Consider the following 12913-nt stretch of genomic DNA (forward strand, 5'->3'; position numbering starts at 1 on the left):
ATCTCCTTGCAGTTCAAGGGACTCTTAAGAGTCTTCTCCAACACCACAGTTCAAAACCATCAATTTTTCAGCACTCAGCTTTCTTCACAGTCCAACTCACATCCATACATGACCACTGGAAAAACAATAGCCTTGACTAAACGGACCTTTGTTGGCAAAGTAATGTCTCTGCTTTTTAATATGCTATCTAGGTTGGTCATCACTTTCCTTCCAAGGAGTAAGTGTCTTTTAATTTCATGGCTGCAGTCACCATCTGCAGTGATTTTGGAGCCCCCCAAAATAAAGTCTGACACTATTTCCACTGTCTCCCCATCTATTTCCCATGAGGTGATGGGACCAGATGCCATGACCTTAGTTTTCTGAATGTTAAGGTTTAAGCTAACTTTTCCACTCTCCTCTTTCACTTTCATCAAGAGGCTTTTCAGTTCCTCTTCACTTTCTGCCATAAGGGTGATGTCATCTGCATATCTGAGGTTATTGATATTTCTCCCGGCAATCTTGATTCCAGCTTGTGCTTCTTCCAGCCCAGCGTTTCTCATGATGTACTCTGCATATAAGTTAAATAAGCATGGTGACAATATATAGCCTTGACGTACTCCTTTTCCTATTTGGAACCAGTCTGTTGCTCCATGTCCAGTTCTAACTGTTGCTTCCTGACCTGCATATAGGTTTCTCAAGAAGCAGGTCAGGTAGTCTGGTATTCCCATCTCTTTCAGAATTTTCCACAGTTTATTGTGATCAACACAGTCGAAGGCTTTAGTGTAGTCAATAAAGCAGAAATAGATGTTTTTCTGGAACTCTCTTGCTTTTTCGATGATCCAGCAGATATTGGCAATTTGACCTCTGGTTCCTCTGCCTTTTCTAAAACCAGCTTGAACATCTGGAAGTTCTTGGTTCATGTATTGCTGAAGCCTGGCTTGGAGAATTTTGTTATTAGCTACTGTTCTTTGTATACCAGCTCCTAGTATACTCCCTGGCACATTTCTTAGTTCTAAAAAAATTTAGTTAAGTGATGCACTTAACTTCACATAATAAGATAATATAAATAATCAGGTTAAAGCGAAGTGCTGTTGCGAACTGAGTCAGATCATTCCCACTTTACAGCCGGAAGATCTGAGGTTCCCTCAGTCTAGTAGGTAACAGATGGCAGATCTTGGATTTAAAGGTAGAACAGTACAAGTCCAAACGCAGAGAGGCATATTGCCTCCGGTGAAACTCACTTATTCTAGCGTGTTCACCACGTCCTAAACCTTTCACACCTATTAACTTACTAAACCCTGGCAAAATAACCTGTAATTAACCGCTCCATTCATCCTCATTTTGCAGCTAAGTGCAGCAACCTAAAATGCCCAACAAGTGATGGAGCTAGAATGAGAATAGTGGAGGAATTTGGGTTCATTCAAAATTTAATGAGCTTCTATACTAAGTTCCAAGTACCGTGATTAGTTCAGTGAAAGCGCAGCCGTGAAGAAGGCAGGTTTCTACTTTTGAGGAGCCCAGATGCGGGTGAAAAGGGGCAAAGGCAACCAACTTGATGGCCCACAGGGTGTAGGTACTAAAAATAAAGCCAGGCAATGGCATTTTTCTCTTTAGTTTCCCCGCTTCGTTTTCCACCCACCAATCCTCCTTCCTCCATCCTCTTTCCTTTGACCCCCAAGTAAGTAGAGTTTTGAGCGCGCAGACACCTCCTCCACGGCCGAATTGAAGATGGCGCCGGCGACCGGCGTTATGACGCGACCCGACGTCAGCCGGAAGTGCGTGGAGCAGTTCCGGGAAACGCGGCCTCCGCGCTTCCGGCATCCTGAGCTTCCAGGTTTGAATCCTGCTGCTGGGCGCTCTAATTGTCCCACCGCCGCTGGGATCATGGTGTTCTACTTCACCAGTAGTAGCGGTGAGTGGTCGCCGAAACCTTCCGGGTCCCTACCTCGACTGTGGGGCTCCGAAGCCGAGACCTCGAGGCCACCGCTAGCCTGGCCCTTAAGTGCCTTCTCGGCAGTGGGTGCTTCTTCGCTCGTCCTGATGGTCTCTCCACCGTGTCCGTCCCAGTCCTCCCAGTGTGCCTCCTCGTCAGTGCCTGGTTGGCGGGGAGGGAGCGTAGAGGGACCATCCCCTGTGCTCTCTTTGCCTCCGGGCGATCTTCTTTTCCCTCAATCAGAAAGACCTGTCGCTACCTGGCATTAGGCAGTTTGTGGACTTATTCACTACCATCGTGAAGTCTTCTCTTCCCCACCCACCCCCGTAACATTTAATCTTGCTGCTCTCTGGTAAGAAGGGAGACACCTCAACAACTCTACCTTACAGAAAGTGCGCTTTACCCTTCCCGGAAAGGGTTATTGGGTTTGGATGCTACCGAAAGACTCTGGAGTGGCGAGACAGCCACTCATTGGGCAGAGTTAATGTCCCAGATTTTGAAAAGTGACACGATAGTTTCTGATTTGTCTTTGGCAGGCAAGAAAAGGGTGTGTTTAGTTCCCAGAAACTGCAGTGTCTTCGTTTCTCTGCCAATATTTTTCTCTTTGCCTTAAATCAATCCCCCAGTTAGCTGCTTCTCCCCAGAGACAGCTCTCGCCTATCTTTTCCAAATGCCTTTCTTTCCTTGTTCCCACCCCAGGATTGCTTAGGTATATCTCTTGGAGGAATCCCCTTAACACAATGCATACTTTCAGCATTGCACTTATCATATGATGTTAAGCTTTTGTCTACATGAGATAGAGTGTAAGCCCGTTGAGGGCAGGTACAGGACCTCCTTGTTCCACTAGCATAATGCCTGGCTCTTAATAGTAACTCAATAAATACTGAATAAATGAATGCTATTTTTTTGACTAATAGCAAGACTCTATTCTATTGCTACTCTCTGCCTCCTTGGTAAAGGTGAGATTTAAGTGAAACTAACAACATGGTGGTTATGTGGTTTGAACAGGGTGGTACTTGCTCTTTAGATTTGAGAAAGTTGAAGCCCAGGAAAGTTGTAACTCACAGAGCCCCTCCTCTGCTACTCCATCACATTGTCACATCTCATTTTTCTCAATAGTTTAGGCTTCCACAGTGTGCTATAAGCTATTTCTCTGTTTCTGTGTGCTTGGTTTTTTCTTATCCATATTATTAAAATTGCTAGAAACAAAATTCAAACTAGCTTGAAAATCATTATAAGCTCCTAATTGCATTTTTATCTGCTGTCTGTCCTGTTCTGCCCCTCTGTCATAATGTAACCTAAGCATCTTTTTGTAGCTTCTCCACTCACGGGAGTCCTTGACAACATAGTTATCCATACAAGTCCAACAATGGAATGACAAATATAGGCAAGGCATGTTTTGTCTTCCTTTAGTTGCTAACTCATGTCTGACTCTTTGAGACTCTATGGACTATAGCCTGCCAGGCTCCTCTTCCCAGGCAAGAATACTGGGGTAGGTTGCCGTTTCCTTCTCCAGGGGATCTTCCCTGACCCAGAATCTCCCCTGACTCCTGCACTGGCAAGTGGGTTCTTTAGTGAGCCACCTGGGAAGCCCGAGGCAGGACATATAGGTACTAAATGTATTTTACACAGACTACATTATTCTCCTTAAAGCAATTCTAAATTCTTTGAGAGCCAGTCATATACACGGAGATGCCCCTAATAGAGCAGAGGGCTTCAGCTGATTTGTGGGTTATTTTTTTCTCATTGGCTTCCATGGCAGCATCAGAACTGCTTCTTGTCGGAAAAATATTTGGCCTCTTACATCTAATAAATCTACAATTGTGCAACTTTTAAAATTGCAGAGTAATATAGTAGTAAAATTTTTTACATATTCCAGTACAGAAAACAGTTCGAACATACAGAATCTTAAGGAAATGACTTTGTATAGATAGCCAAGCTTTTCAATCAACTGATGGTTTACTGCAAAAATAAATAAATAAATAAATAAAACCTTAAAAAAAAATGGGCTGGAAATCGCAATAGAAAATTTTTGCCTTCTCTTTTAAAATTAGTATCTCTGACCAAAATCTGCTTATTCTTTCATGTTCCCATAATAGATTAAGGAAACATTAACTTGGCTGTATTTTCAGTGTCACATTCAAGACCCTCTGATTTATGGATTCCTGCACATGTTAGTGCATTAAGCACATTAAGTTCACTTATGTTTTTAGTACCTTTTACCAGTGTCCATCTCAATATAGATGGTTCTGTAAATTATGAAATTATCACAGCGCCTCAAAAGTTGGGTTAATTGATTGCTACATGTGAGTCAGGAGTCTTCAAGACAACTAGTTCTCATACTAATCACATTATTTGGGTGAGTTACAGGAGTACTAGAATAATTCAGTTTACTCTTCCTTTATCCCTCTAACATGGAAAAGGAAAGTCGCTCACTGGTGTCCGACTCTTTGTGACCCCATGGACTCTACAGTCCACGGAAGTCTCCAGGCCAGAATACTGGAGTGGGTAGCCTTTCCCTTCTTAAGGGGATCCTCCAAACCCAGGGATCGAACCCAGGTCTCCTGAAGTGCAAGCGGATCCTTTACCAGTTGAGCCACAAGGGAAGCCCAAGAATACTGGAGTGGGTAGCCTATCCCTTTTCCGGGGCGGGGGGGCCGGGGGGGGGGGGGATGTCTTCTCGACCCAAGAATTGAACCAGGGTCTCCTGCATTACAGGTGGATTCTTTACCAACTGAGCTATCAGGGAAGCCGTGGAGGAGAACTTAATTCAGACTTCTTACTCAGAAGTCATGCTCCTTTTTAAAAAAAATTTTATTTTCTATTTTGACATTTCAGTCTTTCAGAAAAGTTACAGGAATATAAAAGATTTCCTTTATAGCCTTCTCTTAGATTCCCCAAATTCTAACATTTTACCACATATGCCTTATCTCCTTTTCCCTTTCTTCTTTTCCTTTTTCTACTTTTTCCATCTCCCCTTACCCCACTCTCTCTCTCTCTGTGCGCGCGCGCACACACACACACTCACAGGTTGTTTTTTTTTCTGAACCATCTTTAAGTTGTGTCTTACCCCTAAATACCTCAGGGTATTTTTCTTAAAATCAAGGATATTCTGTTATCAAAAGGCACTGTTCATTATCCAAATTAGGAAATTAACATTGCAGCAATACTATTACCTAATCAGCAACTTTTATCCAGTTTTCATCAGTGTCCTAGTAATGAATTTATCACAAAAGAAAGCTGCAAATCAGTTGTTGCATTCTCTTGTCATTCATTGCTCTCTGGAGTCTTCTGATCTGGAGCAATTGCTCAGTCTTTGTCTCTCATGACACTGTCTGTTGAAAAATTATTCTGTAGAATGCCTCTCAGTTTGGGGTTGTAGCAGTTATGTTATTAACCACCTCATTTTATAGGTCCGCCATCCATCATCTGTCATTCTCTTGGCAGGAGTTTAGCTAGTTTGCCCTGCAGAGACAGCTTTGTTTACTTCAGTCATCTAAAAAAAAACCACACCTTTTTTCTGATTACAAAAACCATCTAAACGTTTTGTAAGCAAGTAGGTAAGGTCACTGTTAACAGTTAAACATATATATATATCCTTCCATAGTATAAAGAAAATGGGTGTGTATATTAGAAACATATATGTAAGCATGTTTATATGTACAATTTTTTTTAACCGATTGAATCTTACTGTTTATAGATAACACAGAAATACTGTTCTGCTAGTTATTCACCTACTCTTTCTTTTTAATGGATCCGTGGCATTTTGTTTGTGTGTTCTATAGTTCTTAATTAACGCCTGTTAGTTTGTATGAAGAGCTTCATTGCTTGAAGAAGTGTTAATTAGTAGGGTATGTACTCTTAGTGGTGACATTATAGGATCAAGAGAGTGTACAAATACAATAGCGCCCCAAGTGAACATCTGAAACACTTTTTAGTTGTATTCCTGCAGTTGGTGTTTGTCCAGTGCTGTGCAAAGGGTTTATCAGGATAATACAATACTTAATTATAGACAGATCTCTCTATCAATTAGTCAATACAAACATTCTCTCCTTTCAAACTTCTCTCAACTACTTCCAAGTAATATGGATGGTAGTCATCATAACTACTCACTGAAGGAATTGGGAGTCTTCTGTTCCCAAGAAGGGTAACTGTGTTTGATCATTTAAGGAGCTTTTCATTCAGAAAGTACAGGCAACCCTGAATTTATGAATCTACAAATGAAAGAGTTCAGAGGTCCACTTAATAGAGTAGTTCGAGCTCTGGAGCGACAGCCAGCAGACCACCTAGCCCAGCCTTAACACCTGTCAGCCAGGCTTTATAGACAGAGACCCAGTGGCTGTTAATTCAGGAGTCTAGATCCAAATGGGGTCTAAAAGATTTTGGTAGACTTGCTCAGAAACTCAGGACCCAGTTAGGATTTCAATTACAAAACCTAACTGATTGCAGATGGAGGAGCCCACAGCAAAACATACTAGCTCAGGAAAGCCAATGTCATTTCTAAGGTAAGCCATACCCAGAATATCCAGTTTGATTTAGGGTAGGAGTTCCTAACACTGACTTCACATTAGAAATCATTATAAAAAGAGATCTTAAAAAAAAAAAAAAATCCCCAGAGATTTGGATTTGATTGGTTTTAAGTGGAGCTGGGGTAAAATTAGGTGATTCTGTAAACAGGGTTCAGGATCACTGATGAGAAGTTTGAGAGCCATGTTTCCCCTGAATGTGGTAGGGAGCCAGGTATGATTTGCAGCACCCCTGGAATGCAACTAAATCAAATCATGAAAGATAAACCTTACCTAAGTATAGGAACCTATTTTTAAATGGTTGAGGTGATGAGTTTGGGTGGTTTTTTTTGGGGGGGGGGGAAATATATACATATATATATATATATATATATATATTTTTTTTTTTTTTGAGAAAGCAAAAGTAGATGATGGAACTGGAATTGCATTGTGCTACCTCCCTGAGAAAGTAGGAAAGCAGCCATTTTTAAGAGGGTTGGTCAACGTTTTGCAGATGGTCAGTATTTTAGACTTTGTAAGCCACATACAGTCTTTCTAGCTTATTCTTCTTTGTTTTGCTTCTTTCAACCCTTTAAAAATGTAAGAATCATTCTGAGCTCAAGGGCTCTCCAAAAACAAGGCTGGATTTGGCCTACCAGCCATGTTTTGCCAACCTGTCATAAACATTTGTCCCTTGTTTTTCCCACCAAATAGGTGTGTCTGTAATGATGTTATCTAACTATGTCTTATTTTTGTTTTGCCTTAGTTAACTCGTCTGCTTACACTATTTACATGGGAAAGGATAAATATGAAAGTAAGTTTTCAAAAGCATTTGATTTTGAAATTTCCAGCAGGTAAGTGTTAATTGCTTTTTCTCTCCATGGTTTGTTGGATGGGTTTTCAGTTAACTACTGTAACCCATTAGAAGGAATTCCAAATGGTTAATTTTCTTATCATGTAGTTGTATCAAGTGATAATTGAGAGAATTAGACCATTTGTTGGTGATTAGGAACTTACATAGTTTTGTGGTATCACTTGATTTAGGGGTGATAGGAATCAGAAGTTAACCTTTGCTAGTTTTCATCAAATAAAAATAATCTGTGGCTTGGACTTTTGCAAAGATCCTTTTCTGTCTATTTTTACCTCATCTGAGAAACATATCTTGGTTTTTTTGAGGCAGAAGATGGTTCTTTTTGAGTTGAAATGTGAACAGTGTTTTGAAGCTTTCTTGACCACTCTCACATATGTATCTTTATCTATCTATATATATATATACACACACACAGACATATATCACATAAAATGTATATAACATTATAAATATGGTGTGATAGTTATATAACTATATTATAAATCAGATCTATACAACAGTTTTGAACCCTGCTATAATCGTAAGTAGACCCAGTATAAGCAAGACTGTCATATCCTAGCCAAGAGAAAAAAACCATAACATAACTCATTTTTAATAATAGTTTTTTTCCTTATAATGAGTTTATGTCATTGACTCTGGGTGTGACTTGATGGAGAAGCAGTGTGCAGTGTATTAAAACTTGAGTTTTATATTTCTCCTTGTAATCCATGAATGTCCTGGGTAAATTTTCTCATAGCATCCTCCTGATGAACATAACTGAGGATGCTGCTGATACCTCCCTGTATTACATTGAGCAATAAGGCACAGTTATATCTCCTGGAGTTTGCTGAAACTCATGTTCCCCAAGTGAGTGATGCCATCCAACCATCTCATCCTCTGTTGTCTTCTTCTCCTCCTGCCCTCAAGCTTTCCCAGCATCAGGGTCTTTTCTAATAAGTTGACTCTTCACATCAGGTGGCCGAAGTATTGGAGCTTCAGCTTCAGCATCTGTCCTTCCAATGATTATTCAGGGTTGATTTCCTTTAGAATTGACTGGTTTGATTTCCTTGCAGTCCAAGGGACTCTGCAAGAGTCTTCTCCAGCACCACAGTTTGAAAGCATCAATTCTTTGGCACTCAGTCTTTATGGTCCAACTCTCACATCCGTACGTGACTACTGAAAAAACCACAGCTTTGATTATACAGACCTTTGTTGGCGAAGTGATGTGTCTGTTTTTTAATATACTAAGTTTGTCGTAGCTTTTCTTCCAAGGAGCAAGCATCTTTTAATTTCATGACTGCAGTCACTGTCCACTGTGATTTTGGAGCCCAAGAAAATAATATCTGTTACTGTTTCCACCTTTTTCCCATCTGTTTGCCTTGAAGTGATGGGACCAGAATAGGGGTCAGTTTTCTGCTCTGAAAAATAAAGTCTGTTAAACAAAAACAGTGCAAAATGAGATAATATTAACAGCAGACATACAGAGAGTAAATGTGATTAGGGAGAGCCCAGAAGGCTTCTTGGAGGAGTGGGTTAAAGTGGACTGGCTAGATTGTGGAATCCTTTAAACCTCCGTTGTAGGAATTTCTTTCTATAGATATAAATCTAGATATAGAGTTTATGACTACAGATGTAAATTTAGATTCTACCTGGACCTCATTGGAGTGGTGTTTCACTATTGTTAAAGTATATGTAGGGAAAAAAAATCTGTTGTGTAGAACATTTTTTCCCCAGGTACTTTTAGAGTCATCCACTCTCCTAGTCTGCTGTTAAAATGGTATTACATTTTTCAGGTGCTATGTTCTCTACTGTGCCTAGCTCTTCACATTTACTTCTAATAGTCTTGACGACTTCTGACAAAAGACTGGATAGAACAAAAAGGAATTTTAAGTTGGACAGTTTACTTTCACTAAAAAAAGCTTTCGGATATGTTCCTTATTAGCCAGCAGGTGTCACCAGAGAGCCAGACATTGCCCAGATGAAAGAGGTTTTTATAATTTCCTTTTTCTCATCTTTCTGATTGCTTGTTGGAGGTTTGCTCAACATTCTACTTGTACTTACAGAAAACTCTTCATAAAACTCAAGGTGTATGCATTTGTTTAAAGTGCCCTCATCAGAGAGGGTACTCTATCATCTTTTTGCTTTTCTGGACAATAAATACCTCATTCAAGTTAGATAGATTATACTTGAGTACATTTTATTTTATTTTATTTTTTTTACTTGAGTACATTTTGAATCATCATATGTGAATCACTTTGTTTACCTTTTTTTATCTTTATGTCTACTATCAATACCAAGTAATGCTTCTGTACTAAACATAATTAGTTACTAATTATTGATATGAGTCATTGGAGGTATATATTGAAATAAAATATGTACACACGGGAATTCCCTGGCAGTCCATTGGTTAGGTCTCTGCACTTTGACTGTCGTGGCCCGTGGCCCAGTCCGTGGTGGGGAACTGAGATCCCACAAGCCATGTGGTATGGCTAAAATTAAAGCAATAAAAAAAACTTACAATTTAAACAAATACTTAACCTTTGTTCACTTCACCTTTTGAACAAATACTTCATGATTATAATTGTCCAGTTGTAAAAACTATTAAAAGTGTTTTTTAAAAAAAGAAGGTTAAGTGAAATATGCTAAAGTTTACTGTAAGTTGGGAAGGGAAAAAAATACCAGTCTTTTCTACAGAACTTTTTCTCTCTCTTAATGAAGAAAAGAGTAATTCAGAGAGGCTTTGATGATGGAAAATTCAAAAAAAATTTTTTTGAACAATTTTGTTTTATTTAAAAATTATTTATTTTTTATTGACATATAGTTGATTTAAAATATTACTTTAGGGAATTCCCTGACAGTCCAGGGTTAGGACTCAGCACTTTCATTGCCAGAGCCTGGGTTCAGTTGCTGGTTGAGGAACTAAGATCCTGCAAGCTGTATGGCATAGCCAAAAAAAAAAAAAAAAACAAAGAACCAAAGAATAATTTAAAAACTTTATTAAATTTTTAAGAATAAATATTATATTAGTTTCATATGTACAACATAGTGATTAGGTATTTTTATAGATTGTACTGCATTTAAAATTCTTACATAGTAATAAAATTTAAAGTTATTACGGCTGTATCTCTCTGTGCTGAACCCTATATCGTGTTTCTTATTTGTTTCCTTTTCTTTGTTCTCTTTTGTCTCTGCAGATGAAGATCTGATCAAGTATGGCTGGCCTGAAGATATTTGGTAGGTAACAAATTTTGGTTCTGCTCTTTACAGATCATTATTTACTTTCTGAGACTTGGCCAACCGCCTGACTCCTGTGATTAAAACTAGAACTCATGGTTTGCCATTTGTTTATGACTGTTCAGTGGTAAAATGCTGACCACCAGCTCCCTTCACTTATAAGTACCACGTTAACTGGGAAGGAGGTCTCAGAGATGGACCTCAGGCCTGACTGCAAAGGTCTTCGGAACATAGGCTTGCTTTTACCGCCTGTGTGTCTCCTCAGAGTAGGTGGCTGAGACCACCACACTGAAGCCCCAGAGATCTCCAGATCTGTCATGCAAGAGATAAGAATGATTATATCTGTTATGTAGTTACCTGCTGTAAGGTTTGGGGCAGACATACCTGCAGAGAAATGATTACATATTCAGATGCACTATGAAAGGCAATTCACAACAGCCTTTTACCTGACATTAAAAGAAAAAAAGTAAGTGGAAGAGAAATTTCCAACATTCAGCCTACATCTCATGTATTATGACTTGGGTTTTTCATTTCATTAAGGTTGACTCTCTCCTGGAATGCACTTACCGAACTGGTGTCTACAGATGCTCAATACCCATTTCAACACTCTTAATATTAATAATCTTGAGATTTAATGTCTTGTTGGAAGTGATCGACTAGTACTTCCAGAAGCTATTTGAAGTCTGATATGAGCTGGCATAGCCCTAAATTTCAAGACCTGTTCCAGTTCATAAACCGTCAATTCTGGAAACATTCTGAGGCATGTGAAAAATGAATGAGTTGATCTGCATTCCAGGGCAGATTTTCAGCCTGGGTCACCTTGACGTAGACTCTGGAACTGAACCTCTGGGAATGTCAACATCTGAGTTTATACTAGGAAATCTCCTACAGCACTTGGAAGCAAAGAATTTTTCTAGGATTAAATGAGAATGGGACTGAACTCATTTTTTTTTAAGATTTTTTTTCTTTTTTCTTTTCTGATGTGGACCATTTTTAAAGTCTTTATTGAATTTGTTGAAATATTGCTTCTGTTTTATGTTTTTGGTTTTTCTGGCCATGAGGCCTGTGGGATCTAGCTCCCCAACCAGGAATCAAACCTGTACCCCCTGTATTGGAAATGCAGAGTCTTAACCACTGGGCCATCATGAAAGTCCCTAAATTCTTTTTAAACAAAGGAAAATAAAGCGTGTGTTTACTGCCTCCAGACTCCCTAATGAGTAATGTATCCAGAGACCCCACTTGGAGAAGTAAAATCACCCAGTCTCGGGTGCTCTGCCTGTCTCCAGCCTCAGGTTAGGGATGCTCACATAGTCAAGTGTCTCGGCTCCGTATTCAGTGAAGGGTGATAGTGATTAACCAGGGAGAGGAAAGTAACCGAAGAGAGAGAACTCGGGAACTAGTTGGGCATAGTTTAAACTTGGAGTGAGCATTTGGGACGTTTGTTAAGGAAGCTTGCTCCAAATAGTCTACAGAGCTGACTTTTTGTTTGTTTTACACTTCAGCCAAAGCCCTGAATATCCATACATTTCCCCTGCCCTTTGCAGCGGTGTACCTACAAGCCTGAAGTTCATGTAGATCAGCAGTGGTATTCCTCTGTGTGTTTTAGTACTTTGACTGCCTATATTTGAACCCAGTATTTATGTATGTTGAACTATTTATGTATTTCTCTTGATAAAATTCCACATCAGGGACGTTTAAGGGAAGTCAGAATATAGTCAAGCTACTGTGGGTATGTAGAAAAGAGTTGTTGTAAGTAGAGAACTTTAAATTGGAATGGGAGAAGTTTTCTCAATTGGGCTTGCTTACGAATGGGGTATTTTTCTAATATCCTGAAACAGGGTAGTGAGATATCATTTCTAGGTTTTCAAGAAGCTTATTTTCTGGCTGGACAGTGCCGAGCAGAAGAAGAGAATCAGTAGGAATCTCTTACATGAGAATGCAAATGAGTAAGTGAACCTGAAGAGGAAAAATAAACCAAGATGTTGTGTTCATTTCTGGCTGTCAGTATTTGTGAGGAGTAAGACCTAGAGTCATCAGAGTCTGTCAAAAAATGTGTAAAACTTTTGTAGTCAAAGTCACTAGCAAGATGCTTAATCTTTTTAAAGAGGGCATTACAAACAGCATAATCTTGACCTTTATATAGAATCACACTGTCTACATCTTGGACTGGGTATAAATGTGTAGGCATTTTCAGTTCTAAAAAATCATTTAATGCTAATATCTAGAGAAATACATAAGGGGCTATGATGTTGCCCCCTTAAAATTTTACTGAACATTCTTAAGTCTTGAAAGGAAAGGACTAAGGAACAGAAAACTGAAGTTAACAGAATCAGGAGTGACAGCTGTGTGTTACCATCATTTGCTAGCATTCTGAAGTCATCTTTGGGTGTTGGGAAGAGAGATCCACCTCAC

General features: G+C 39.3%; 1 protein-coding gene across 2 annotated transcripts in view; it reads left to right on the top strand.

The window, feature by feature from the left end:
• Positions 1 to 1779: 1779 nt before the first annotated feature.
• The window catches only part of CCDC25 (coiled-coil domain containing 25), a 34510-nt gene continuing 23376 nt past the window's right edge, over positions 1780 to 12913 (top strand). Inside the window, exons 1-3 of one of the 2 annotated variants that reach the window (XM_065907885.1) lie at positions 1780 to 1891; positions 7184 to 7231; positions 10462 to 10501. In XM_065907885.1, coding sequence (XP_065763957.1) covers positions 1864 to 1891; positions 7184 to 7231; positions 10462 to 10501 — 116 coding nt within the window. In that variant the 5' untranslated portion in view covers positions 1780 to 1863. The remainder of the gene's footprint in view (positions 1892 to 7183; positions 7232 to 10461; positions 10502 to 12913) is intronic. The other variant, XM_065907886.1, reaches the window with a different exon arrangement.

This window comes from Muntiacus reevesi, chromosome 17 (genome assembly GCF_963930625.1).
Source record: "Muntiacus reevesi chromosome 17, mMunRee1.1, whole genome shotgun sequence".
In the NCBI taxonomy this organism is placed as follows: domain Eukaryota; kingdom Metazoa; phylum Chordata; class Mammalia; order Artiodactyla; family Cervidae; genus Muntiacus; species Muntiacus reevesi.